At 38.7% G+C, this 24,381-nt stretch overlaps 4 protein-coding genes across 5 annotated transcripts in view; all 4 read left to right on the forward strand.

Moving 5' to 3' along the window:
- Positions 1–145: 145 nt before the first annotated feature.
- Positions 146–6,909, forward strand: LOC121656783 (glycylpeptide N-tetradecanoyltransferase 1-like). The gene is made up of 12 exons (XM_042011913.1): positions 146–279; positions 2,202–2,307; positions 2,569–2,713; positions 2,828–2,946; positions 3,365–3,456; positions 3,550–3,666; positions 3,812–3,982; positions 4,062–4,170; positions 4,265–4,435; positions 4,535–4,699; positions 4,829–4,966; positions 5,429–6,909. Exons 1-12 carry the CDS (start codon positions 176–178, stop codon positions 5,447–5,449), a joined length of 1,458 nt encoding a protein of 485 aa, XP_041867847.1. The 5' UTR covers positions 146–175; the 3' UTR covers positions 5,450–6,909.
- A 1,943-nt stretch (positions 6,910–8,852) lies between these two features.
- Positions 8,853–16,246, forward strand: retsat.2 (retinol saturase, tandem duplicate 2). The gene is made up of 11 exons (XM_042011432.1): positions 8,853–9,043; positions 9,447–9,629; positions 9,775–10,016; positions 11,995–12,196; positions 12,284–12,481; positions 12,558–12,677; positions 13,086–13,224; positions 13,364–13,473; positions 13,549–13,718; positions 15,548–15,707; positions 15,785–16,246. Exons 1-11 carry the CDS (start codon positions 8,884–8,886, stop codon positions 15,931–15,933), a joined length of 1,833 nt encoding a protein of 610 aa, XP_041867366.1. The 5' UTR covers positions 8,853–8,883; the 3' UTR covers positions 15,934–16,246.
- A 147-nt stretch (positions 16,247–16,393) lies between these two features.
- cdk21 (cyclin-dependent kinase 21) lies at positions 16,394–21,992 on the forward strand. 2 transcript variants are annotated; one of them, XM_042011443.1, is made up of 8 exons: positions 16,394–16,728; positions 16,962–17,223; positions 18,600–18,732; positions 18,812–18,979; positions 19,077–19,186; positions 19,287–19,337; positions 19,570–19,702; positions 21,331–21,992. In XM_042011443.1, exons 2-8 carry the CDS (start codon positions 16,994–16,996, stop codon positions 21,406–21,408), a joined length of 903 nt encoding a protein of 300 aa, XP_041867377.1. In that variant the 5' UTR covers positions 16,394–16,728; positions 16,962–16,993; the 3' UTR covers positions 21,409–21,992. The 2 variants fall into 2 exon arrangements, with proteins under 2 accessions (XP_041867377.1, XP_041867370.1); XM_042011436.1 differs by having other exon boundaries at positions 16,967–17,223.
- A 1,777-nt stretch (positions 21,993–23,769) lies between these two features.
- Positions 23,770–24,381, forward strand: part of svilc (supervillin c) — a 28,360-nt gene continuing 27,748 nt past the window's right edge. Inside the window, exon 1 of the mRNA XM_041969237.1 lies at positions 23,770–23,938. The gene's annotated coding sequence lies outside the window, so the exon portion shown is untranslated. The remainder of the gene's footprint in view (positions 23,939–24,381) is intronic.

Here is a 24,381-nt window from a genome sequence, read left to right on the forward strand (position 1 = left end):
GTATATATTAACTTGTCACGACTCTTTCATTCGATTTAGTTTACTGTAAATATTTTGACACTATCACGAAAAAAATGTGTAGACGTTACGATCGCTTCCATCGCTGAGCCAATAGCATCAAAGCAGGTTTAAAGCAGTCGAGGGCACGCGGTGGCCACTCACTTCCTGGTTGAAGATGGCGGATGAGAATGAGACAGCACCGATGCCGGGGAAAGAAGATGTAGAGGACCATGGGCATTGTAGCGACTGTGAAAATGAAGAGCATCACTTTGATGATGGGTAAGAATGTAGTACGTGCTCGTACGGGAGTGTAAAATGAGCTAACCTGCTTTACGGTTTGCCAAAGCGAATGCTAACCAAAGCCTTGGCGAGCAGCTGAAGATAGACAGCCATCGTTGGGTTTTGTCCAGCCCATTTGCTTTCTTCCTATTAGCTAGAAACTCTGCGTTCTTGTCAGTTATATGATCTGATTGGCGGAGCTTGAGTTCAGTCTCGCACGTGGGAGGGATTTAATATCGAATCCTTTCAGCTATGTTAGCTAGGCGTAGCATGGGGGCAGAAGGGGAAAATCTAAATGCGACTGAAGGCAAATCTTTTCACAAAACACAACATTTTATTCTACTTGTGCATCTCATAGGAAAAATATAAGTCCGTGAAGCCGTTGACGTGATAAAATGTTCATTATGCTGCCGCAGACTGACTGTAACTGGTCGACTCCAGTTAACATTTAGCTCGTTAGCTTTTATGCTAACTTAGCTGTCAAACCCCCATTGTCTGTGTGTGGATGCTGTGCCAAATCAAAAGTGAAACAAGTAGAATATATATGTTGTCACAAATGCATATGTACCTTTGCTCTGGCCTTGTTAATCAAAGAGTGTTAGGGTCATTGATTTTGTTTTTAGTCACGGAAATATGTTCAATCTATGGATGAGAGCAATGCCGTCCTCATTTTTAGCATACTTTTACCCCCCATATATAATATGTGTGTGTGTATATATATATATATATATATATATATAAACAATGCCTTCTGAAAAATCACGAGGTGTAGGCATACCTTTGAATATATTACTTTACTATGTTTGCAGAGCAGAGTCATGGGACAATGAAAATATCTAGGATGTAATGGCACTATTACTGCTAAGGGAATATGATGACCCTGTTAATTGCAGTGAATCAGATCACTGGCTTCACTTGCTTCCCTAGCAGCACATGCAGTCCCCCTTCACCAAGCACAGTAACAAAGAGTGGTTCTGGCTGTTAGCTGCTCTTCTCCGTTGACATAGAAGCCTGGAGAACAAACTATTGAATGTTTTGTTGTCCATTGTCCCAGACACTCACTGACCTCTTGTACATGCATATGTACACACGCGTAGATCCGACATACTCTTCTTCCAGAGGTCATGTGATTCACCATCTGCGCTGGGGTTACAAATACAGGCCAGTGCTTGACCTCCTCTCTTGGACACTAATGAGATTATCCTCTGTAAGTACGCTGTCATTGTCAGGATGTATGGGAGGTGTTGTGTGGCTTCTCAGGTTTGAACTCATGAAATGGGGGGGGGGGGGGGGAAGAGAGAGAGGTTGTTGGACAGTATTTGAATTCATTCAGTTTTGTTTGCCTTAACATCTTGATACTACTTTTATGTAAAACTTTCATGTCCAAAAAAAAAAAATTTGACTACATGTTTTCTGAACACTGCATTTTATCTGTCTTCCCAGGATATGACTCGGTTTCTGTTTAGAAATTAGGCAAGTGCAGTTGTTTCTTCACCTGCCTGAGTGCCACAACTGGCACTCCCCATTTTAACAGATCATTGTTTGTTTTGTTTATGGTCTGCATAGTATGAAGGATTAATGTGAATGGAGCTCAAAGGATTAGACTGGAAACTAAACTGATTACTCATCATTTAAAAAAATTCTTTCAATTTTTTTTTTTTTACCTTTTAACTAAAACACGAACAAGATCTTTTTTTGTCGTATAGTGTACTTGGAAATATGTTTTTGCATCAGTGAACAATGGAGTTGCTTTTGCTTAGAGAGGGCATGATTTGAGTGTATTGTTTTGGTTGTTTATATCTTTGAATTGTGTTCACCTGTAATCAGCTTAGATACTGTAACTTGTTAAAAAAACAAATAATGATAATTTCACCAGAACATGGCTTTCTTACTGGGTGGTATATCTGTTTGTCTTCTTCCAGGGACCGGGGTCTGGGTGATGACACTGGCGCCAAGAAGAAGAAAAAGAAGCAGAAAAAGAAGAAGAAATCTGGTGCCACCGAAGCAGCTCAGGACCCACTTGCCAAGGCAAGTCAAATAGCAATTTAAAATGGGGGGTTCACCTAAAAAGCAAAAAGAAATAAAACCAGTGCAGTTTTTGTGTAATTTACCAAAGGTATAGTCAATGCCACTACAACAAAGCAAGACATTAGGATCGAAAGCATCATGCGTACTTTGTTCTTCACAAGTGAACCCTATAAAAGAGATCTTATTCTTTTGTATAGTACAACCTTTTTTATTAGTTGTATTTTTTAAAATAATTTCACTTCTTTAAAAATTTTCATATAGGTGAATTCATTGCCAGCTGATAAGCTACAGGAGATCCAAAAGGCCATTGAACTGTTTTCTGTTGGACAAGGTCCAGCAAAAACCATGGAGGAGGCGAGTCGGAGAAGTTACCAGTTTTGGGATACACAACCTGTTCCCAAGCTAGGTGTGACATGTGTCATGCTTTTAAGTTCTTCTTAATTAAAACTAAGGACTCATAAACAATGTTCTTTACTGCATGCATGTTCTTAGTCTCAAAGTGCGCTTTGTTTACCTTTAGGGGAGACTGTGACATCACATGGCTGCATTGAACCTGATAAAGACCAAATTAGGGAGGAGCCTTACAGCCTCCCCCAGGGCTTCAGTTGGGACACACTTGACCTGGGAAACTCTGCTGTGGTAAGAGAGGGTTAAATTATACTTAAATAAATCCTTCATGGGTGAGATCCTGAGCTGTGAGTGCTCTGTTACTTGATTTAGTCTTTCACATCATGCCAACTAGAATGTAACAGCCTTATCTTATATTTTTAAGGGATTAATTAATAATGATTACAAGAAAAAGTGTTAAATCCAGAGAAAATAATCTCCTAATCCATAGTAAAAAAATTGCACATGTGGATGTGCATGGATCTTAAAGTAGTAACAGAACAACTTGCCTGAAATGATGCTTAAATTATATATTAGATAGTGTGTATTACTGGTTAATTTGTACAGATTTTTATGTTATTGAATGGTTTTACAAGTTAAGCTTTTTATAACGTTGGTTACAAACTGTTTATACACTGTTTTTGAGTGAATTCTGTTTTTTTAACACCAGCTTAAGGAGCTGTACACTCTTCTGAATGAGAACTATGTGGAAGATGATGACAACATGTTCAGATTTGACTACTCTCCGGAGTTTCTGCTCTGGTAATATACAATAAAATTTTCAGTTTTATGTCTGGCGAGAATGTGCCTTTTAAGTATCACTCTAAATAACTGACTGGCTTGTCCCTGTCTCAGGGCTCTGCGGCCTCCAGGGTGGTTGCCTCAGTGGCATTGTGGAGTGAGGGTGAACTCCAACCAGAAGTTGGTTGGATTTATCAGTGCCATTCCAGCCACAATCCGAATCTATGAAATGTGAGTCAACGTAGTAATATGGAGTGGATTGTAGAGTGCCAAGTTCATTTAATGGCTGAAACATCTGGAAACATAAGCATCTGTATGTGATAATAAAAAATCATGATTTTCTTCATGATTTTTTTTTTTTTTTTTTTTTTTTTAGAGAAAAGAACATGGTTGAGATCAATTTCCTCTGCGTCCATAAGAAGCTCCGTGCCAAGCGAGTTGCTCCAGTGCTGATCAGAGAGATCACCAGACGGGTCAACCTGCAGGGCATCTTCCAAGCGGTGTACACTGCCGGTGTGGTGCTGCCCAAACCTGTGGGCACCTGCAGGTTTGTCCAACAAAGAGGTGATCTACCTTTTTCTTCTTTTACGGCCTTACATTTACAGGATTGTGCTTCACTCTTGCAGGTACTGGCATCGCTCTTTGAACCCACGGAAACTAATCGAAGTAAAGTTTTCCCACCTGAGCAGGAACATGACTATGCAGCGCACCATGAAGCTGTACCGCTTGCCTGAGGTTGGTGGAAAGCATAAATTTGCCATCATATAAAAAGATAACCTTGTCTTTCATCATGTTTTTAACTTCCTCCTCTTTGTCTTCTCTCCTTTAGGCCCCAAAGACTACTGGTCTTCGTCCAATGACCAAGAAGGACATACCGGTGGTGAATAACCTCCTCCGTGAGTACCTGAGCCAGTTCAACCTCGTGCCTGTCATGAACCAGGAGGAGGTGGCACACTGGTTGCTCCCTCAAGAGAACATTATCGACACTTACCTGGTGGAGGTAAAGGTTTCCCCGGACAAAATTTCAGCCCAGACTAAATACTTTGTTCAAACTATCCTTGCATAGATGGATTGAGATGGTGGTGTTGTTCTCTGACAGAACGATGGAAAAGTGACGGATTTCCTGAGTTTCTACACACTGCCCTCTACCATTATGAATCACCCCGTGCACCACAGTCTAAAAGCAGCATACTCCTTCTACAACGTGCACACTACCACCCCCCTGCTTGACCTGATGTCTGATGCCCTCATTCTGGCAAAATCGGTCTGTTTTCAACCTTTTTAAACACACGATTTCTGAAAGTGCTCATACACACACACACACACACACACACACACACACACACACACACACACAGGGAACTTATGTTTTTTTTCTTATTTGTCTCTACAGAAAGGCTTTGATGTCTTTAATGCACTGGATCTAATGGAAAACAAGACTTTCTTGGAAAAGCTGAAGTTTGGCATCGGTGATGGGAACCTACAGTATTATCTGTACAATTGGAAGTGTCCCAGCATGGGGTCAGAAAAGGTACATTTCTAGGATCACTTTTTTAAAAATATTTTCTCTTGCTTTTCAAAAGCAGTAAATATTAGTTATAAAAAGCTTCTGTGCCCATTTTTTCAGTTGCTATCAATGGGAACATGAGCTACTCCTACTTTTTTTAACTGAACTTTTTAATAACTGAATAATTATCTGCTACAAATGAGCAAAGATATATTTAAAAATTGGTTCATTTATAACAACAGTTATTGTGTACTTATAGAAAGTACATTGTAATAATTTGTAATAAAAAAAAAAATAAATAAATAAAAAAAAAGAAAGTACATTGTAATATATAGACAAAAAAAACCAGATTTATTTATCGTATAGATTTAAGCTCGGATGTTTCCACAAGTTGCCATCATGTTTTCATCCTTTTGAGCAGTAGAACGATGATTCCTGTTGGCTGACGTTTCCACATGTTTCCTCATGCTTCTGTTACTTCCTTAGGTTGGGTTGGTTCTTCAGTGACATCCCTCTTATGCCATAAGCACGCGTCACCAACGGGCCAGGAGACCGCACCGCGGAACGATGACTTCCTGCTTTTGGAAAGGAAACCCAACGTCCATTTTTTCCTTTCTGACCTTCTGAACTTTGACCTGCACTACCGCTGCCAGGCAGGGAGGCAGGGAAAGCGATCAGCTTCTCCCACTCCCTCAGTCACATGGACCTTAAGCCATTGTAGTTACCATCCCAAACAACTGTATTTCATCTGAAAGCTGTCTTGATTGTACCAAACCACACAAACACATGAGAATGGTTTGCACAGAGTACTGGCCACCAAAATGCTCACTCTTGGCTTGTCTACAGAATCTACAGTACATGTAAATAATCTCCAACATTACTGCAGTTTCTGCCCTAACACATGCAGACTAGAACTTACTGTTTTTATTTTACTTATAAATGTTGGAAGTGCTATTTGCAATTAAAATAAACCGGTCATTCTTACGTTTTAGAGAGAGGAAAATATCAAAATGAGCAAAAATATTTTAAAGAGAAAGAATTGAGGTAATAAATACCAAAAGTGGACACGAGATAAGGGCTTCTGTTCAGAGTTTCTTGTCATGGTTGTCTCTCTCTTTTTAAACTTCATCACACTTTTCCAGCAATCACAGAAGGTGTTTCAGCACTGCTACAAGTTGATGCCAGAGTCAGCATTCATCTTCTGGAGCTCCCGATCATCTATATTAACCTTCAGCCTCCCTTCTCCTTCCCAGCTTACAGCTCTAACAAAGGAAACCCTGCAACACAGACTTATAATGGATCAGCTCAGTTGGAGACGAAAATCAATCATTATTTATCAGGTTGGACTGCTATGTAGATGCTGAAGGCATTCTGACAGGGTTTGTTACATGCGTTTATCAGCAAGAATTAAATTTTTTATGAAATCTTTATTTAAATGTGTCCCAGTTGCAACATCCACTGTCTTGATCCCATATCTTCTCAAAAATAATGTGAGTGCTCAGCAAAATCAGAAACCATAAGTACAACAGGTTACTTTTGAAGAATTTCTGAGCTCATCATGCAGACTTCAATTTAAAAAAGTCTGAAAATCAGTATGAAATGTATTTAATTAATCCAGTAAACTATAAAAAATAGAAAGTAAATTGGTTTGCATAGACAGTAAATGCTGCACTGAGGTTTTTGCTGTATAGATATTTGACAAATAACACGCTTTTATCTAACGCAGGAAGTGAAAAATAAATGAAAATTAATATTTCACCTCATCCAGCATACTGATGGTGAACATTCTTTCAAAGTGGGAGAGGTTTTATGGTGGGTGTTGGACCTGGGTTTTACAAACAGCAGCCTGGACTTGTTAGAAGGGCAGAGTGGATGACTTGGGAAATGTCCCAAATCAAAGTGTTTCTTATGTAAAACGTTATGTTTGCAAACATGTTTAAAAACAAAAAAAAAGGATAAAACAGCCACAAAAAAAAAAGTAGTGTTTTGAGGCAAGCAGGGAATGTGAAGATGCAGGTGATATTTTTTTTTCTTTTTGAGCAAAACAATAAATTAATCAACTGAAAGATGCTGAGTTTTTTTTTATGTGCTTTTATAATATGGATGTCAACTGAATGAAAAAGAAATCACAACTGAAGTCATCTTGCTCCAGACCACAAACCTTCATTTAAATGAAACTAAAAAATGTTATGTTCATTTGTGGCCTTTTTAAAACTAGTTTCATGTGTGGTGATATTTTTTTTCCTTGACGATATGCTATGTTGCTAATAATCTACTGACAAGTTACTCATATAAAAATAAATAATGCACAGTGAAAATTAAATAAGGACCTATAAATCTTAAACTATTAACATTAAAAAGTATTCATATTTGTTAAAATTTTAGATATAAATAAACTGGAGCTTTTCATTGATAAACCAAAACTAAAATGTTTATTAGCGGTGTGGTGGTCAGCACCGCAGCCTCACAGCAAGAAGGTCGCTGGTTCAAGCCTCAGCTGGGGAGAGGTGTGAACCTGGGGCGGTGGCCTTTCTGTGTGGAGTTTGCATGTTATTCTAAATTCTCCCTAGGAGTGAGTGGGTGTGTGTGAATGGTTGCTTGTCCATATCTATGTTGGCCCTGCGACAGACTGGTGACCTGTCCATGGTGTACCCTGCCTCTCACCTGCTAAAATGCTGGGATAGGCTCCAGCTTACCCGCGACCTGTAATGGACTAAGTGGTTAAGATAATGAATGAATGAATAGCAAAACATAAAGGAAATTGTGGTTGGTGAATTATTTCTTTGTTGTTAGAATGCTTCTTAGAAATAAACCTTTCCTTTGAAAACCTGTTTTTTTCTCTCTCTCTTTCAAATGGTGCTACATATTTAAGGAAACGCTTCTGTGTGGTGAGCAGCAGAGTTGAGTATGTAGATCGCATCCATAAAAACTGGCCAAATCTCTGCCAATGTCAAACAGCTTAATCCACTAATGACTCTTGTCTTGATCTTCTGGTTCCCCATGAGACTGACGCCTAATTAGCAGCTTCTGTGAAGATGGACCCGGCTACAGTAGTCGGTGCCTGCTCCAAGTATGCCACATTTGACTGGTAGGACCCATGCTTATAGGGCAACTTCAAGCTGGTTTTCTGCAAACCAAGTTGGATGTGAAGGAATGTGGAGTGTGGAGAGGATGTGCCAATTGCTGCACTGATAGAGAAAAAGTTTTTGATGGTGTGAATGGTAAGATTCTGCAGTCAGTGTCAGTCCCATGTCTAAACTCTGTCCTCCAAGATGACAAGACTCATCCCAACAGAGAGTTTATCAGACTACCTCCTGAATTTGAGAGTGGAAGGCATTGAATGGCTTCCCTGCTGTCTGACCTGAACCCAACAGACAACTTAATGGGATCAGCTTGGGTTTGACATTCATGCCAGAGTGATCATTGGTTTACTTGTGGCAAATGCTGGCTGAAGAATGAGATGCCATCCCACAGCAGTGTGTGATTAAACTGGTGATCAGTATGAGAAGGAGGTGCCAGGCTGTGGTTGTGTGCTTTTTTCACATGCTACAAGACCCCTATTTAAGAGAATTATTGTTAAATTGCCACTATATCTTGTTTCTTCAGACAACCAAGAGTAAATTGCAGAATAAACTTTGGCAAACGTTGGTGTGGATTCGTGTCAAAAATAGTTTTTACGGTTCAGTTGATTATTGTAAAGTGTGTAAAGTAGTTACAGAGGTCAACTACGATTGTGTAATATGTTTGGAAACGAGATGTCGCTTCTGTCTCACGGCTCATCCAACCACATCAAACTTTACGCTAATTGGTCAGAACACCAGAAAGTCGCTACATTACCGTCTGTGATTGGACAGTTTCATTGCCAATCAGTTTGTGGGCGGATATAATATGAATCTTATAAGGAAGCGAACCCAACAGTAGTCGTGGACTTCACAGTCAAAATGTTGATCATTTGGCCTATTATTTGTGTTGCATTGATATTATTTATATTGAAATATGTCTTCGGAAGCTCCGGACCAAACCCCTTTGAGAAGGACACTCGAGAACCGTTAAAAAAGATGGTTCACGATAGGAAAGAGAAGAATAAAGTACTGAAGCAAGGTAAGTTTAACTATCAAAGTCGTTCATTTTCATAGGTGATAGTATGTGGCGCATGGGTAGTAGACAAAACCTAAGCTCTGCAGACTTGTTTTACAGTGGGTGCTTGTTTTCAGTATCTTTACAGTGGAAGAATTTGTGGAATTGTATTAGAGATGTAGAGTTGCAGATAATGTCGCAAAAATATCTGCTCAATTTTTTTTAAAACCTATTATATCATAAGTTAATTAGTTCAGAGATCCATCCTTTTCATTGTTTAGTGACAAGAAAGCAAGCAGATTTTGCATCCATCTGTGAAGCTGATATAAAGAATATGGAGTTTGATGCTTTGCTCTTGGAATAATTATTATATCATATTTCTTTGTTTTAAATGCACCCATGTTTTGTTTCTATGTCTTTTCTATAGGTTTCCTGGCCAGTAAGATACCAGAGAACCTGGATGCAATCGTCATCGGCAGTGGCGCTGGTGGGCTTGGGATTGCTGTGCTGTTGGCTAAAGTTGGAAAGAAAGTGCTGGTTTTGGAGCAGCATGACCGGGCTGGAGGATGCTGTCACACGTTCACAGAGAAGGGCTTTGAGTTTGATGTTGGTGAGACAAATGGCTTAAATATGTTATCCTCACGGGGGAAATTAGAAATCTAAAAGCTCTCTTAAATTTAGCATGATGACATGGACTTATCTGTTTACCTTCAGATATTTAAGTTTTGCTCATGTCTAATTCTTGTAAACCATAGGAATCCATTACATTGGTGAGCTGTTGGCGCACAAGCCATTTCGCTGCATGCTGGACCAGTTGACCAACGGACAGCTGCAATGGGAGCCTCTGGAGAACCCTTTTGACCATGTTGTCCTAGGACCTCCAGAAAATCGACGCTGCTACCCCATCTACAGTGGTCATACTCGCTTTCCAGAGGAGCTAAAGAAGTGTTTCCCTGGAGAGGAGAAGGCAATCGATGAGTACACGAGGCTGGTCAAGGTAGGATGCCATGATCAACATGTGCTTCAGTACAAAAACTTCCATAATACCTTAAACACTTTCAGTGTGAATATGAATTTTTCTCAGTGTGAACTTTGTAGCTGCACTTTGTACAGAAAAACCTCTCTGTCCTCATCAGCTGATGTTGTCTGATCAAATTCAAAGGTCGGAGTATCTGCCTAGGACTCTATAACTGCAACATTACACAATCTAATCTAATCATTTTCTATTTAAAGTGGCAGTGTGGTGCACCAAATATTTTTTCAGAATATTATTTGGTTAATGGCTCATTGCAGTTTACAAGAATGAGCAGCACAGCGCAGGTTTAAATTTGACTCTCCTGTGAAATATGAATCCTCACCTGGCCAGTTATCCTTTAACCCAAGAAATAATAAGTGTAGTAGCCATGAGCAACAATGATAAGATAACTTTTTTTTGCCTCAGTGATCACACAAATGTCTAAGTATAAAATGCTTGCCTATTAAGTAAAATTTAGTCACCAAAGGATTTAAATCTTGCATTTTCATATTTACAAAGATGTACAGTCTGCATCACTTGTAAAAGACACTGAGGTTTAATAGTTGTTAAATTTGCTAAACTGAAAAAGACTTAGTAAAATGACTTGGAAGTACGACAACCGCTTAAATTCTCTAAATGCTAAGAAAGGAGCTTCGATGCTTCTTTATTATTTTCCTAGAAAATACTGGACCGGTAGGTCACCGCATCATCTCATTTATTAAATGAAAAATATATTCATACCAAACTAGGAAAAAACAAAAAACAAAAAGATTGGAGTAAAAGAAAATACAATTAAATGTTAAATACATTAATAATCATTAATATATAAAGATAGGAGTGAGTAAAAGCAAATAGTCTTGCCAGAAATTGCAAGACCATGATGAAAATGAAGTTTAAAAGCAAAACAAAACAGAAAACCTTTTAAAACAAGAGATTTAGATGAATATAGACTAAATTTATAGGTTGGCAACTAAGGTAAAAACCACTGTGGGCCCCTGAGCAAGGCCCTTAACCCTCAACTGCTCCCCCGGGTGCTGGAATCTGGCAGCCCACTGCTCCTAGCAACTAGGATGAGTTAAAAGCAGAGAAAGAATTTCCCAGCTGGGATTAATGAATTAAATTAGAAAGTAGCTATGATTGTTACAGTGCCACCTATTGGTGGGAGTGGTAGGTGTTTGGGACCATGTCGTGAAGTTTTCATATTTCTGCACAAACACCTTCAAGAGGAAAAAAGGTTTAATTTAGAAATGTTTGAACACCTTCTATGAAACATGGAAGTACATGTCAAACTAAAACAATGTTTATTGTGCATAAAAGAAATAAGTATGTATGTAGGTGCCATATGCATAACCTGCTGTACGTACTTTATAGTAACTTCAGTTGATAATTGACCATGTTTGAATTTGATCCTGGTTTAATTTTTTGGTTACATTTAAAAAGAATAAATTCAGTGATTTTTCTTGCTGAGTTATTACTTGCACTATTATTGTAACTTTGGTATCTGATATTTGATCTGTGTTATATGATGTATGTGTATACGTGTTAACAGTAGAAGGACAAATAATGAGAGCCTGTACCTTTTTTAAGAAGGTTTACGGCAGACTGCATCAAGGCAGTGGGGAGTTTGGTTTTGGTTCCCTGGAGAACACAAGGGGTAGGAGAGCTCACAGTTTTTCTGACCGTGTTAATTTGTATCAGAGAAGAACCAAACAGGTTAAATTGGGAGTGGATCGACTGAAGTCTGTAAACGTTAATGTTTTTCTTAATAAACCAACGTAAAGACTGTTTATGTAGTAGGCACATTTTTTATGGAACATGTGTTGGCCATAAACTCCAGATTTGAATGGGTTTTAATGGAGAACCTACAAGGTACAAACATAAACAGAACTACATTGATGACACTTTAGTGTCCTTGTCATGCCACTCTGACCATCATCCTTGTTTCATGCATTGTCCTCAGAAAACTGGGAATGCCGTTTGGTTCCTTGCTGTGCTGAAGCTCTGCCCCCTCCCATTGGCTAAGTTCCTGATCTACACAGGCCTCATCAGACATCTGTCTTTCTTCTTTAAAATGGCCTCCCGCAGCCTAACAGACGTGGTCAATGAGCTGACAGAGAACAAGGACCTCAGAGCTGTCTTTACTTACATCTTTGGCACCTATGGTAGGTTGGGCTGCAACTCTGTTTGTGGGATCTGATTAACTGGTCAACATTATGCTCACAGTTTTTCGTTCCTTCTCCGGTCGGCAGGTAACATTCCAAAGGATGCCAGCTTTGGCATGCACAGCTTGCTGGTCGCTCACTTCCTCAATGGCGCCTGGTACCCTAAAGGAGGCGCCAGTGAAATTGCCTACCACATGATCCCCATCGTTGAGAAGGCAGGGGGTGCTGTTCTGGTTCGAGCCCCAGTCAACCGTGTCCTGTTCAACGATGCCAAAGAAGCTTACGGTAGGAGGGATTTTCCTCAGTTCATCACACCCAGCAGGGTGATAAAAATAAATTTACATTTGTTTTATGGTTTCAGGTGTGAGTGTGTTGAAAGGCCAGGAGGAAATTCATGTCCATGCCCCAGTGGTCATTTCTGACGCTGGCATCTACAACACCTATGAGAAGCTGCTGCCCAAAGAGCTCCAGGCCATGCCTGGTAAGACTGGAGCCAGTGCTGCCTCTTTTGGTTATTTTTGTTCAGCTGACAATTTGTCTAAAAAAATATGTTAGTATGATTAAAAACAACTTCACGGAAACTCAAAAATGTACTTTTCAGTAACATATAAAACAGCAAATATTCAAAATTGACAAGTCTGTAGGTTGAGTCACTTTTTTTACTTTAAAATGGCCTAAACTATTATAAGATTATCTGGTTTTATCATCTGCCTGGTGTTTTAGTGACTAATCATAACTGCACATGAGAACTTTGCAGCATAATTGCTGCAAAGTTCTACTTGTTCCTGTATTTTATTTTTCCTCAAATGAGTACAATGACTCATAGCTGTAACATTTGCTTTCATCCTGCTTCTTTTTTGTAACCTGTGCTGTGACTCTACTCTTGCAGCTATCCAGAAGCAGCTCAGTATGATGAAGCACGGTGATGGTGGCCTGAGTATCTTCATTGGTTTGAATGGAACCAAGGAGGAATTCGGCCTAAAAGCAGACAACTACTGGATCTTTCCTGAGAACAATTATGATGAACTGTATGTCACTTTTTCTTTCAATCTATAGCTCTTTTTAGTTTGTGAGGCCAGTATAAACTTCAGTATGCAAGTCTCCGCATGCTGCAAGAGATGCAGATTTTGGTCCAAGCTTTACAAGAATCACCTGTTTCTTTTAAAGGGTGGAGAAATACATGAATGGAGAGAGAGAGGAGTCTTCTAAGAAGATACCTCTGGTGTTTGTCGCGTCTCCATCAGCTAAAGATCCGACCTGGGAGGAGAGATCACCTGGTAAAGATGCATGAGATCACTACGTGACCAGTGAACACACTGCTTCAGATGCATCATTTCTTTTGTTCTTTCTAGGAAAGTCTACTTTGAGTCTGGTCAGTTTTGCCAACTATGCGTGGTTTGAGGAGTGGAAGGATGGAAAAGTTACGAGCAGAGGGCCAGACTACAAAAGTCTGAAACAAGCGTTCATTGACTCGGCTCTGGAGGTGGTCATGGATGTGTTCCCCAAGATCACCAGAGACAAGGTGAAGTCTTTGATTCTCTCTGCTGTCTTCTCACTTCTTGATGGCTGAGGACAGTATGACTGAGTCACCTTGAGTACTATGCTTTTGCACTTTTTCAGACGGGTTCCTCATGTTTTAACCTACCATAAATGCACCAAAAATATACTACAGCAAATCTTCCTGAAAGCAGGTCCAGCTCCTGCAGCCTTAAACCCTCCTTATATTAGTTTACAACTACAGAAGTACCATTTCGTTTGTTATTGTAGATAATTGTTGGGTGCATTTTATATTGCAAGAACATCTCTATTTTAACATCCAATGGTTTTCTACACATATTTGGTCATAAATTTCACTTTAAACAAACAAAAGACAGTTCATATGGAGATGCGTACAATATTTGACCTTTAAATTAGCTCCCTTAAAACCAACATTTCAAGGCAACGTGTTCTGTTGGTCAGACATTTGCCCATGATACATGCACTTAAATGCTTAAAAACAAGAATTCTGTTACTAATATGTGAAGCTATCACTGGAACTGTGATCACTAAGATATTAGACAAGCATTATTACACCTGACTGTAGGTAATTATGATTTTTCAGGACCAACAGAGGAAGAAATTAGAAACGTGTGTGGAGATTCTGACATACAAGAGACTTTCTGCCCTTCGTAATCACTGAAATGTTAAAGTTTAATTACCAATCTGTGGTGATTATGTTAGTATGTTGAAAAAAACTGTCATCTTTTAATTCTAAAATAATTTAGAGTGAAAGTTTTTGCCCCAAGATGACACATTTTTCAAGATTTTTTCATATTACCAGTTCCTGCAAATACCAATTTTTACATCATTTCATGCTATTTTTGTTCTCAGGTACCATATAGTTATTAGTAGTGTGTTGTTTGTCTTTTGAAAAAGCATTTCCTCAGATTTGTTGGAAAACAAACTCCTTAAACGCAGCAGTTACAGGGTTCTGAAATGTCCCCGAATCCAAACATGTAACTAGTTTAGATGAACAGAAGCTATTTTTTTGGTACTATGAGCAACATATTTAGATATTCTGGACTTCTCTACATGGCAGAAAGAAGCAGTAGACGGAGCAGTAAGACTAAAGGAGGAGGGATTGCAGTGCTTGGTATCAGATGGTACATGGAGCAATAAGACAACTAAAATGAAGGCTTTTGAACATTCAGCAGAGGTTATGTATTTGTAACATGTTATGTAATTTGCTGAGTCCAGCTACTGATTCAACTGATCAATGGCAGACGAGAAGGCAACCACTCATTTTAAATAATGCAGCTACTCTTTGGATCCTCTGCTGTATTGTCTGAACATTAGCATGGACAGGCTAGCAGCATGTGTGTGAAGATTAGCATGGAATTTAGCTGGATGTTAGCATGAAGATGCTAACGACTCATTCTTCTAGGGAGATTAGCTGGAAATTAGCATAGAGAGACTAACAACTAAGATACTTAGATACTCAAAGTGACTGGCCGTTAACATTTCTTGTTGTAAACCATCAATTTGAAGCAAACAACCTAATAAATTGGCTACTTGTTATTGTCATTGTGCAGTATGCTGCTACCACTCACTGTTGACTTGACTGTTACTGCAGTGTGCTACTAGATGTCTCTGACTATAAAACCTATCACCTAATTCAACTAACCTCTACCCAACAAACAAATATGAATAATAGAATAATCTGTTGCACTTTAAATAGTTTCTGCTTTTTAAAAGTCTGAAATCGCTAAATTTAGTGTTGGTCAGACTGGAGACATTTGGTTAAAATGAACGAAACTAGGCTAAAAGAATATATTTACAATTCTTTTTTTTTTTGTTTGTTTGTTTGAACAGATTGAATACATCGATGCAGGAACCCCACTCACAAACACACACTATATTGGAGCTCCCAAAGGTGAAATATACGGAGTAGATCATGGCCTTGCTCGATTCAGCCCTGAACTCAGTGCTACACTAAGGCCTCAAACGCCCCTGAAGAACCTCTTTCTGACAGGTGCATGCATCATTAAACAATCTACAGCATTTTAAACTCTTCTGAATTTACCTAACTTTCCGTTGCTTGTTTCACAGGCCAGGATGTGTTTTTGTGTGGTTTCGCCGGTGCCCTTGCTGGAGCTCTCACCTGCGGCTCAGTCATTCTCAACCGCAACCTCCATCTTGACACCATTGCTCTGCCAAAGAGGACAAAATCTATTAACAATAAATTGAAAGGGGAGTAACTGCTGATATACTGTAACTAAGTAGTGATGTGCTGCATCTTTACAGCTCAAAGCCTCACAGAAAGTTGTGTCTGTGCTTTGATCTTTTCACGCCTTCACTAATTTTATTGTATTGCCTCAGTTTGGTTAAACTGTAATATGAGACATGTTGCAGGTTTATTAATGAGGATGTTGAGCTTTTAGCCTCAGTCATTCAAACATAAGGAATATAACACTGTTTGAGTTAATTTATGTAAATTTATTGTTTAATTGTACTTCGGTATGTGCCTAATTATACCATTTATTTACAAACAATACATTTGTTATAATCTCAGTAATGTGTCCTGTTTATGAAATTGTAAAAATATTTTTTTTTTACTTTGAAAATAACAATTATCAACACAAGTAATAATTGAACACTTCTTTCACATCTTTCTTTTTTGGGTAAATGCCAAAACAAATAAAAAAAACAAACAAACTGTTTTAACAATAATTATTTTATTTGCCTGTTTGTTTTGAATGCACTGGACTATGAATTTCCCTACGTATACACCTGAACGCACCATACTTTTATATGGGTATGACAGTGGCTCGGGCACGTGTGCAACGAATGGGCTAAATAATTTTAAGCTTTCTTATTAGTTGGTGGGGTTTTTTTTATTAATATTTTTTTATATTTTAAGTTTTCTGATTAGTTGGCGAATAGAAGGGGGTGTGATTTTCCTCATAATTTCTTATACTGGCGAACGAAATTATTAGGTACTTTCTTGCCGCTAGTGGGGACGGAGACTTGTGGGCGCCGAGCAGCAGTCTGAGGTGAAGTTAAAACATGTTATGCAACCAACAGCAAAGTTAAACAACATTTAGCAGCTTCAAACCAACATTACAACAGATGGTTTATGAGATATATGTGACAGGTAGTTAATTACCGGCTAGTTAACCTATTAAATTAAGAGTCTCGATTGCTAGCTTACTGTGGATGCAGCTAAAATAAGAAAGCACGACTAATTTAACGATTGTCACCCTATATTGGCATTTTCTTCTTTAAGTTTAGGTTAACTGAAGCTGAATTTGGAGGGAAATGAACGTGTGCACTCGACATTTGAGTTACGAGCTCCTGACTGAGGTGGGAGAAGGCTCCTTCGGTAAAGTGTATAAAGCCAGGGAGGTCGGGGAGAAACAGCGCCTCCTGGCGGTGAAGAAGTTCCACTTAAGCTGTGACACGTCAGAGACTGGAATACCTCCCTTCATGATCCGAGAGGTGGCGCTGCTGCGTAAAATGGGGCATTTCAATCATCCCAACATAGTCAAGTAGGTTTATGTGTAATATATCTAATTCATACAGTAAAATCTCACAGCTGCGATGTGGTATTTGCTTAATTTTATACCCCACTCTTTGCAGAAAAGCTAATGCCTGATTTTTAACTGTTGTATTTACTTGTTTAAAAAAAATCGCATGCATCCAAAGGGATCTTTTTTTGCATATGCATATATGACATATTGCTGTGCATATTTTTTTTTAACAAAAAACTAAGTCAAATCATAAGTAGAAAACTAGGAAATACTAATTAGTAAGTTATTACATAATAAATCCAAACAAGTAGGAGACATTAAATAAAGTCAGTTAAAAATCAATGTCTGTATGAGTTCACATTCTAAAAGCACTGTCTTCTTTTCCTTTTTACACAAGTCTGTGGGAATCATTATTCCATATCAAATCAGTCCATCAAATCAGATCAAGGTATAATCTGAATCAAAGTTATTGTCGATGTCCCATGATGCACAGCGACTGCTCCTCATCCAGCTTCAGCTTCCTGCCACACAAATCCTCTTCTGTCTGAAAAGGTTTGAAGAACTCTTCCAAAAGCCGAAGAGCTACATGTTGCTGTATCATCCATAAATGCTGTATATCCAAAGTGAAAGGACGAGTCCTTCTGAAGCCTCCTGTTCTGATGCAAAACAAGCAGCTCAACAACTTCCCTGTTACTTGGCATGAGTTCTTTTTCCCTCAAGGGCAAACTGATCTGATAATGACCATCCAGATTTATATGGAATTCTGTTGATGTTTTAGGTGATATTTACATAGAAAGGATTCACAACCGCTACAAAACACTAGAGTGATAAATCATCTACTACTGTGTAGTACACATGTTTCGAATTATGGTGGAGTTAAGGGGAGCTCAGCTCCCCTGAAAGGCAAAGGAGCTCCCCTAAAGACATTCAGCTGATACTTTAAGGGTGAGCCCCAAAAAATAGTCCACTTTCAGGTTACATTAAATTTTTTAATAAGGTTCCAGATGTTTAAAAAAACGTACATTTTTCAGCTTTGTGTGTTTATTAATTTATTTAAGTGAATTAAATCTTTCAAATGCTTAGGTGATCTGGTCTGTTTCCTTCAGCATCATGGACAGCAGCATCGTTTGTTTTGTGCTGTAAGAGTCCATGCAGCAAATACTTCTTATGCTTCCTTTTGTGGTTAAAAGAACGTTTCATCCCCGTTTTAAACAAGCTGCATACAGTAACAGCAGAGTTCTTTTTGGAAGTGCTACGCGCACTAATATATATGTGTGTGCATGTGACTTGAGAAGTTGCGGTGCACGCCCGAAAATAGGGCTCCCCTGAAAGCCCTGGTGAAATTTACTTGCACAAGGATTTTTTTTCAACATTATCGCCTGCATGTTCTGCAGGCTTTTGGATGCATCTGTTGTACCAATGGGCTCAACTCTGGACCTCACGCTGGTCCTGGAATACATTGACCAGGACCTGTTCACCTACCTCTCTAAAGTTCCTGCCCCCGGACTGAGCCGCGAGTGCATAAAGGTGCAAAGTCATGGGCTGTTTTTACTTTAACATCACAGCTCTCGAGACAGAATACTAATTGCTGCCATGTTGCTTCCAGGATGTGATGCTGCAGCTGCTACAAGGGCTGGACTTCTTACACACCAACCTGGTGCTGCACCGAGACTTGAAACCAGATAACATCCTGATCAGTAGCCGTGGAGAAATTAAAATCACAGACTTTGGACTTGCACGGATGCATGCCTTCAACATAGCTCTTACTCCAGGTGTAAGTATTAATGCTATTATTTTTTCTGTATTATATGGTCTTTTTCCTCCCCGGTGGAGAGGATTTACGTCTCATATTTTTTCCTGATTCTGCACAGGTGGTGACGCTGTGGTACCGAGCTCCTGAGGTGCTGCTGAACTCGACGTACATGTCCTCTGTGGACATGTGGAGTGCTGGCTGCATCTTTGCTGAGCTCTTCCTCTTGAGGTGAGGAACTAAAAAAGAAGGGATGCTACTTTTTGTGCATTTGCTTAAACAGAGAGACTTTTCTTGATTCTTGATTTTCTTGATTCTTGTTATCCTCCAGACCGTTGTTCAAGGGATACACAGAGGTGCAGCAGCTGCAGAAAATCTTTGAGTGAGTGTTTTTGTTCTCTGTAAAAGTCTGTGATACCTTTGGAATGAAGTTTATTCTGTTGAGTACATAATTTTATTTTCATGCTTTTCCCAGTAAATTGAAATAAATAAATAAAAACAGTGTAAAATTAGAACAGTCACTTTTACCCAGAATGACTCTGTGTAACCTGTATCTGTGTGACCTCAGATGGATTACTGTTGATGTTCAGTGGTTCCTTGTCGTCTTTGCTCAGGGTGATTGGTTTGCCCCGCAAGGAGGACTGGCCTCAGGACAGCCCGATCTCATACTCAGAGAGCTGGGGACCCAAAGGTTCCTGCACAGAGCTGCTGCCCAACCTGGACCCAGATGAGAAAGACCTGCTATCTGTGAGCACATCTGTGTTTTTAGTATCACACTAGCTCTTCTGTCCTGCAAATACAAGCTATGATTACACTCATACAGTTGCACCAATTCTTACCCACTCATATGTCTCATAAGATTTAAACTAACAACAACAAACACAAGATATTTTGATGTTGAACTGGTGTGCCTAGTTGTAAAATGATGCTCTGGTCTGGAAAATGGTAACAAAATGCGAAAAATGAAGTCTGGAGCCTGCAGTTCTTTAAGTTAATGTGTTGAATGGGTTATTAGACGAATGCTGCAATATGAGAAATAAACTGTCTCACTATTTAAAAAAACTTAAAAACAGCTGAAGGGAGAATCGATCTTTATACAGAAGCATTAAAAATAACATTGTATGTCCAGCTTTATGGATGTTATTTACCTGCAAAAGTGAAGGCAACAGGATGCATGAAAGAAAGTGGGCTAATCAGCTTGTTAGCAGTTTGATATTCTGGGGAATGGCCTGCAGGGAAGTATGTGGTGTTCACATCTCCGAGATAGTGGTGCCTTCAAGATGGCTGTGGCACCCTTCAGCAGTGATAGATCCTGCCACACTGTAAAAATTTTCCAGGGATGATTTAACTAAATGTCAGTATTCAAGCTGTTGACTTTGCCTCTAAATTCCCAACTCTCAGTCCAGTTGATCATCTGTAGGATACCAAATGTACAAGAGCCCCACCTTCCAACTTTTAGGACAGAAAGGATCTGCTGCAAAGAAAACATCTTAAAAAATTAGAGCTGAGCAACTGTACATGAGGCAGATTTTTTTTAATGTGTGCAATTGGTTTGAGTTTATAGTAGATTCTTAGTAAACAAGATCTTATTTTTGACCCATTTAACAACAGATGCTGTTTTTGTTCAGAATATTTGTAAAAAATTGAGTGAATAAATCGGCTTAGCGGAAGTTATATCCTAATATATTGTTTCATGAGGACAGAGTAAACTAAAAATATGTAGTGGTGAGATATTAAATAAAATGGTAATTAGTTTACTAAATTAAATTAGTAATTTCTTACATGATGTAGCATGTACAGCCATGCTAGCAGTTTTGTTAGCTTATAATTAAACTCAGTGTTGCATGTTTAGCTTATGTTGCCATGGTGAGCATATTTACGGTGTAGTATTTACCCTGTGAACTGTCTTAATTTAGGTTGAGGCTGAGGGAAACGTTAGTAGCCTACAGGATAGATTCAAGCTCTGAGATACTGATGGATGCATAAATATTTGAACCAAACGTCATGCAAACCAATTCAACAGTTGAATATTTGTCAGTCAGGACAAAAGTGGTGGAACAACTGTGCAATGTCGCCGTCCCCAGAGCCATATGCCGCCAGCGCAGCTATAAATAGGAAACATTTGCAAGCTGCAGAGCTGCTTATTTTATGTTGCCATACAACTTATAGATACAAAAAGCCTGTTTTTTGTGTTTTGAATATCTGGTTTGATGAATCATATTAATCAAAATGTTAATATATAAGAATTTCTGATTCATTTAGATTGATTCAATACAAAAATCATCACTGCAACAGCTCTAAGACTTTGGTCTCAGGGCGAAGAGGCAATAATTGGCCTTTAAACTTAACAAGCTGTGACATCTTCTCACCCACAGCAATGTTTGCTATTCAGCCCGAGTGGTCGCATCTCAGCTGCCAAAGCCCTGGCTCATCCTTTCTTTGGGAAGCACTGAAGATTTGATTGAGTGAAGAGAAGGAGGAGGAGGATTTGAACTGCTGCTGCTCTGAGATTCTGGAAACAGGGAAATCGACTAATAGTTGTGCCATAAAATCCACCGTACACTTTGGCTGAAAGATTTTAAATGGTATCACCAGCATCATGAGAAAATATGGTGAGGGGAGAGGTTTCAACACTTCTTAGCTTGACTTGTAGCAGGATCTTATGGCACATCACCTTTGAGATAAATTTACCCTCCCTTCTTGTGGTTAAAGGAGCAGCATGTTCTTTGTTAAGTTTCAGACATATTTGAAAGTTTTCTCCCCAGTTGTGGAGCTACTTTGTTGTGTTTGAGTTGCTTTAATAAGAAGGAATTTTGGTTTACTAGATGCCACTGAGAGAATATTATGAACACCTTTAAGTTATGAGTTATTTATTTTGTACTTCAACTAAGTTTTTTAGTTCTTAAAAGCATCAAAGAAATGCAACTCTTTATTTCTTTATTCATTTATTTGTAACGGTATTTATGTTTGTATTAATAGATTGTACACGATATTTTTGTATGGGTTATACTGTTCATAAAAGAAGCATTTCCGTATATAACTGCCTTTCACCTCTTGTCTGTGCCTCTGAATGCATCACCATTGGTTCTGTGCATGTGTGAGAACTGTTGATGCAGGTCTGATAGGAATTTGCAGTTTGAAGTTGTGAAGGAAGGGGGAGCTGTCGGAGCATGTCTTATACTGAAAGGAGGTCATCCTTTGCAGAGGATCTTCAACTCAGTCCCCAGTTTCTGCAGCAATGTCTTTGAAAATGTTGGGGAGTTATCATTTTGATCATTAGTCATAATGTGTCCTTTTAGTATGGAGTCCCTGTGCAAACAACAAACAAAAAATGTGCAAAAACAGGAAATACAAAGAACAAATAAAAAAAAAAGTACATCAAAGAATCTGGAAACCAGAAGAGAAATAAGAAAACACTTGAGAAATAATTAATCAAATTATTATTATTATTATTATTATTTGTTGTTCATTGGTTCATTATGTGTTTATTTATACTAAAACACATTTATGTCTTTGCACGTAAATTACAGTTTAATATGTTGTCCAATTCAAAACTTTATTTCAAGATTCAAGTTCTTTATTGTCATGCAAGCACAACAGAATTTTGAGGAGTCTTTTAGCTTAAACACACAAATAAGAACATAGGAATAACAGGAACAGATCAGTTAAAAAAAGATATAATAACGCCTCTATTTACAGAATGTATTTGTCTGCATGGGGACAATTAACAGCACAAAGAGTAAATGGTAACATACATTTCAAGGTATAAGTAAAATTAATAGGATAAAGAAGAGAATATGTAAAGGAAAGGTTTCTGGGAGCATATCAGGGGTTCCTGTATGTTACACCACTCTGCCCGTAGAGTCTGCAGGTAGATTTATGAAGTGGAACCAGCAGGTTATTGAGAATGGGATGATACTCAATACATACATAAATAATTATAATAAAAGGTCCTCAGGATGTTTCAGTTGATTCCAAAGGTGTCAAGTTCACATCTTTCTTCAAGTCCATGACAGTACATCATACCTGGGAAGTAACTAATAGTTTCTAATAGTTAACCATAGATGATCAGCCCCAAGTTGACTGTAGTCATCTGCCAAGGATGAGTTGGGAATCCCAGCAATAGATTTGACAGGAGGAGGCTTGGTTCTTGAAGCCGAACCTCTTTACTTTTTTATTTGAAATTATTAAAAGCAGTTGGAGGATGGAAAATAGTAGAAATAATAAGTAAAATACAAATTATGTAAAAATAGGTATACAGGATATTCAGAAAAACCGCTTCCTGCAAAATATAAAATCATTATTTAAGCTCTTATAATTATTCTTAATCTTCACTTATTGACATATTTCCTTATTCTTTTATATCTAAGATCATTTCCATTTTAACTTTCTAATATTTGTTTTGTGGCACTAAAGGGTCACCCCCTTCCCCCTGTAATTACGACACATTCCTCTTTCCTCGCTGAAAAAAGTTGGTTTCATGTTTTGTAGTCATAGACTGATCCTTAACAAACGTAATGACATTAATTTGTGTACTTGCATTTATTTGAAATCGATCATTTTCATCATCGTGTGCATCATTGTTCCATTTGCCTATCCAAAGAACGTGCACGAGCACGGTTAAACAACATTTTAAAAGTTGACACAGTTGGGGCTTTAGTTTGAGGTTATCAGCTGTGTTTTTATTTTACTTTGTTTTATTTGTAGACAGCGAAGTTGCTGATAACATTAAGTTAACCCCTCAACCTTCAGGAGCCCCCTTCAAATGCAACAGCTCAGGGGTGAAGCGGACATATTCAAGGGTGGCTCCTGCACAGTGACTGGGCCGTCCCACTGCTTGACCGTCTATTTATACTCTTCCCCCCTTAATACGGAGAGCTGTCCACAGCTGCGCCTGTGTCTACATTTGGAGCGACTCACTGCAGTGAGGATCAGTGGGGAGGGACCGTTGGCCTGAGGAAGGCGCTCCACGCGGAGGGTAATGTAAGTACTCGTTCTGTACTTCTGTGTTTTGCGCCATTCTGCGTTTTTTTACTCTATTAAACAATTTACAGTTATAACCAGGCGGTAGCTCGGACAACATTTGAAATGTTTCATAGCCAACCACCTGTTGTGGTCACTCACCTGTTGTTCTGTATCACCTGTTGAAGTTCTCAGGTGTAACTCGAAGGCAGAGGCGATTTAATATTTTCGGGTAATAAAACGCATTTTACGCACAATTTACGCACGAAAGGCGCAGGCATTTCCATTTTATGCAATGCTAACTCAAGTATTTTCTAACTATATTAATGTGAAGCATAACGTTTTATTTGTATTTATAGTTTTTGTCATTAAATTTAAGTTGAGGCAAAATGACCCAATCAAGCACAGTGTCACCCTATTTACACATGCTACTCTCCATAATATGTAGAGAACTGTGACAGAAT

The sequence above is a fragment of the Melanotaenia boesemani genome, chromosome 2 (assembly GCF_017639745.1).
Source record: "Melanotaenia boesemani isolate fMelBoe1 chromosome 2, fMelBoe1.pri, whole genome shotgun sequence".
NCBI classification, from domain to species: domain Eukaryota; kingdom Metazoa; phylum Chordata; class Actinopteri; order Atheriniformes; family Melanotaeniidae; genus Melanotaenia; species Melanotaenia boesemani.

What these genes read in the sequence shown, in the direction of transcription:
- LOC121656783 (XM_042011913.1), top strand. Translation starts at nt 176, where the DNA reads ATGGCGGATGAGAATGAGACAGCACCGATGCCGGGGAAAGAAGATGTA. An exon ending in CTCAGGACCCACTTGCCAAG is followed by an intron (nt 2,308 to 2,568) that starts GCAAGTCAAATA and finishes ATTTTCATATAG; the next exon opens with GTGAATTCATTGCCAGCTGA. An exon ending in AGCTGTACCGCTTGCCTGAG is followed by an intron (nt 4,171 to 4,264) that starts GTTGGTGGAAAG and finishes TCTCTCCTTTAG; the next exon opens with GCCCCAAAGACTACTGGTCT.
- retsat.2 (XM_042011432.1), top strand. Translation starts at nt 8,884, where the DNA reads ATGTTGATCATTTGGCCTATTATTTGTGTTGCATTGATATTATTTATA. An exon ending in GAATAAAGTACTGAAGCAAG is followed by an intron (nt 9,044 to 9,446) that starts GTAAGTTTAACT and finishes TCTTTTCTATAG; the next exon opens with GTTTCCTGGCCAGTAAGATA. An exon ending in GAGAACAATTATGATGAACT is followed by an intron (nt 13,225 to 13,363) that starts GTATGTCACTTT and finishes TTTCTTTTAAAG; the next exon opens with GGTGGAGAAATACATGAATG.
- cdk21 (XM_042011443.1), top strand. Translation starts at nt 16,994, where the DNA reads ATGAACGTGTGCACTCGACATTTGAGTTACGAGCTCCTGACTGAGGTG. An exon ending in TGAGCCGCGAGTGCATAAAG is followed by an intron (nt 18,733 to 18,811) that starts GTGCAAAGTCAT and finishes TGTTGCTTCCAG; the next exon opens with GATGTGATGCTGCAGCTGCT. An exon ending in ACATAGCTCTTACTCCAGGT is followed by an intron (nt 18,980 to 19,076) that starts GTAAGTATTAAT and finishes GATTCTGCACAG; the next exon opens with GTGGTGACGCTGTGGTACCG.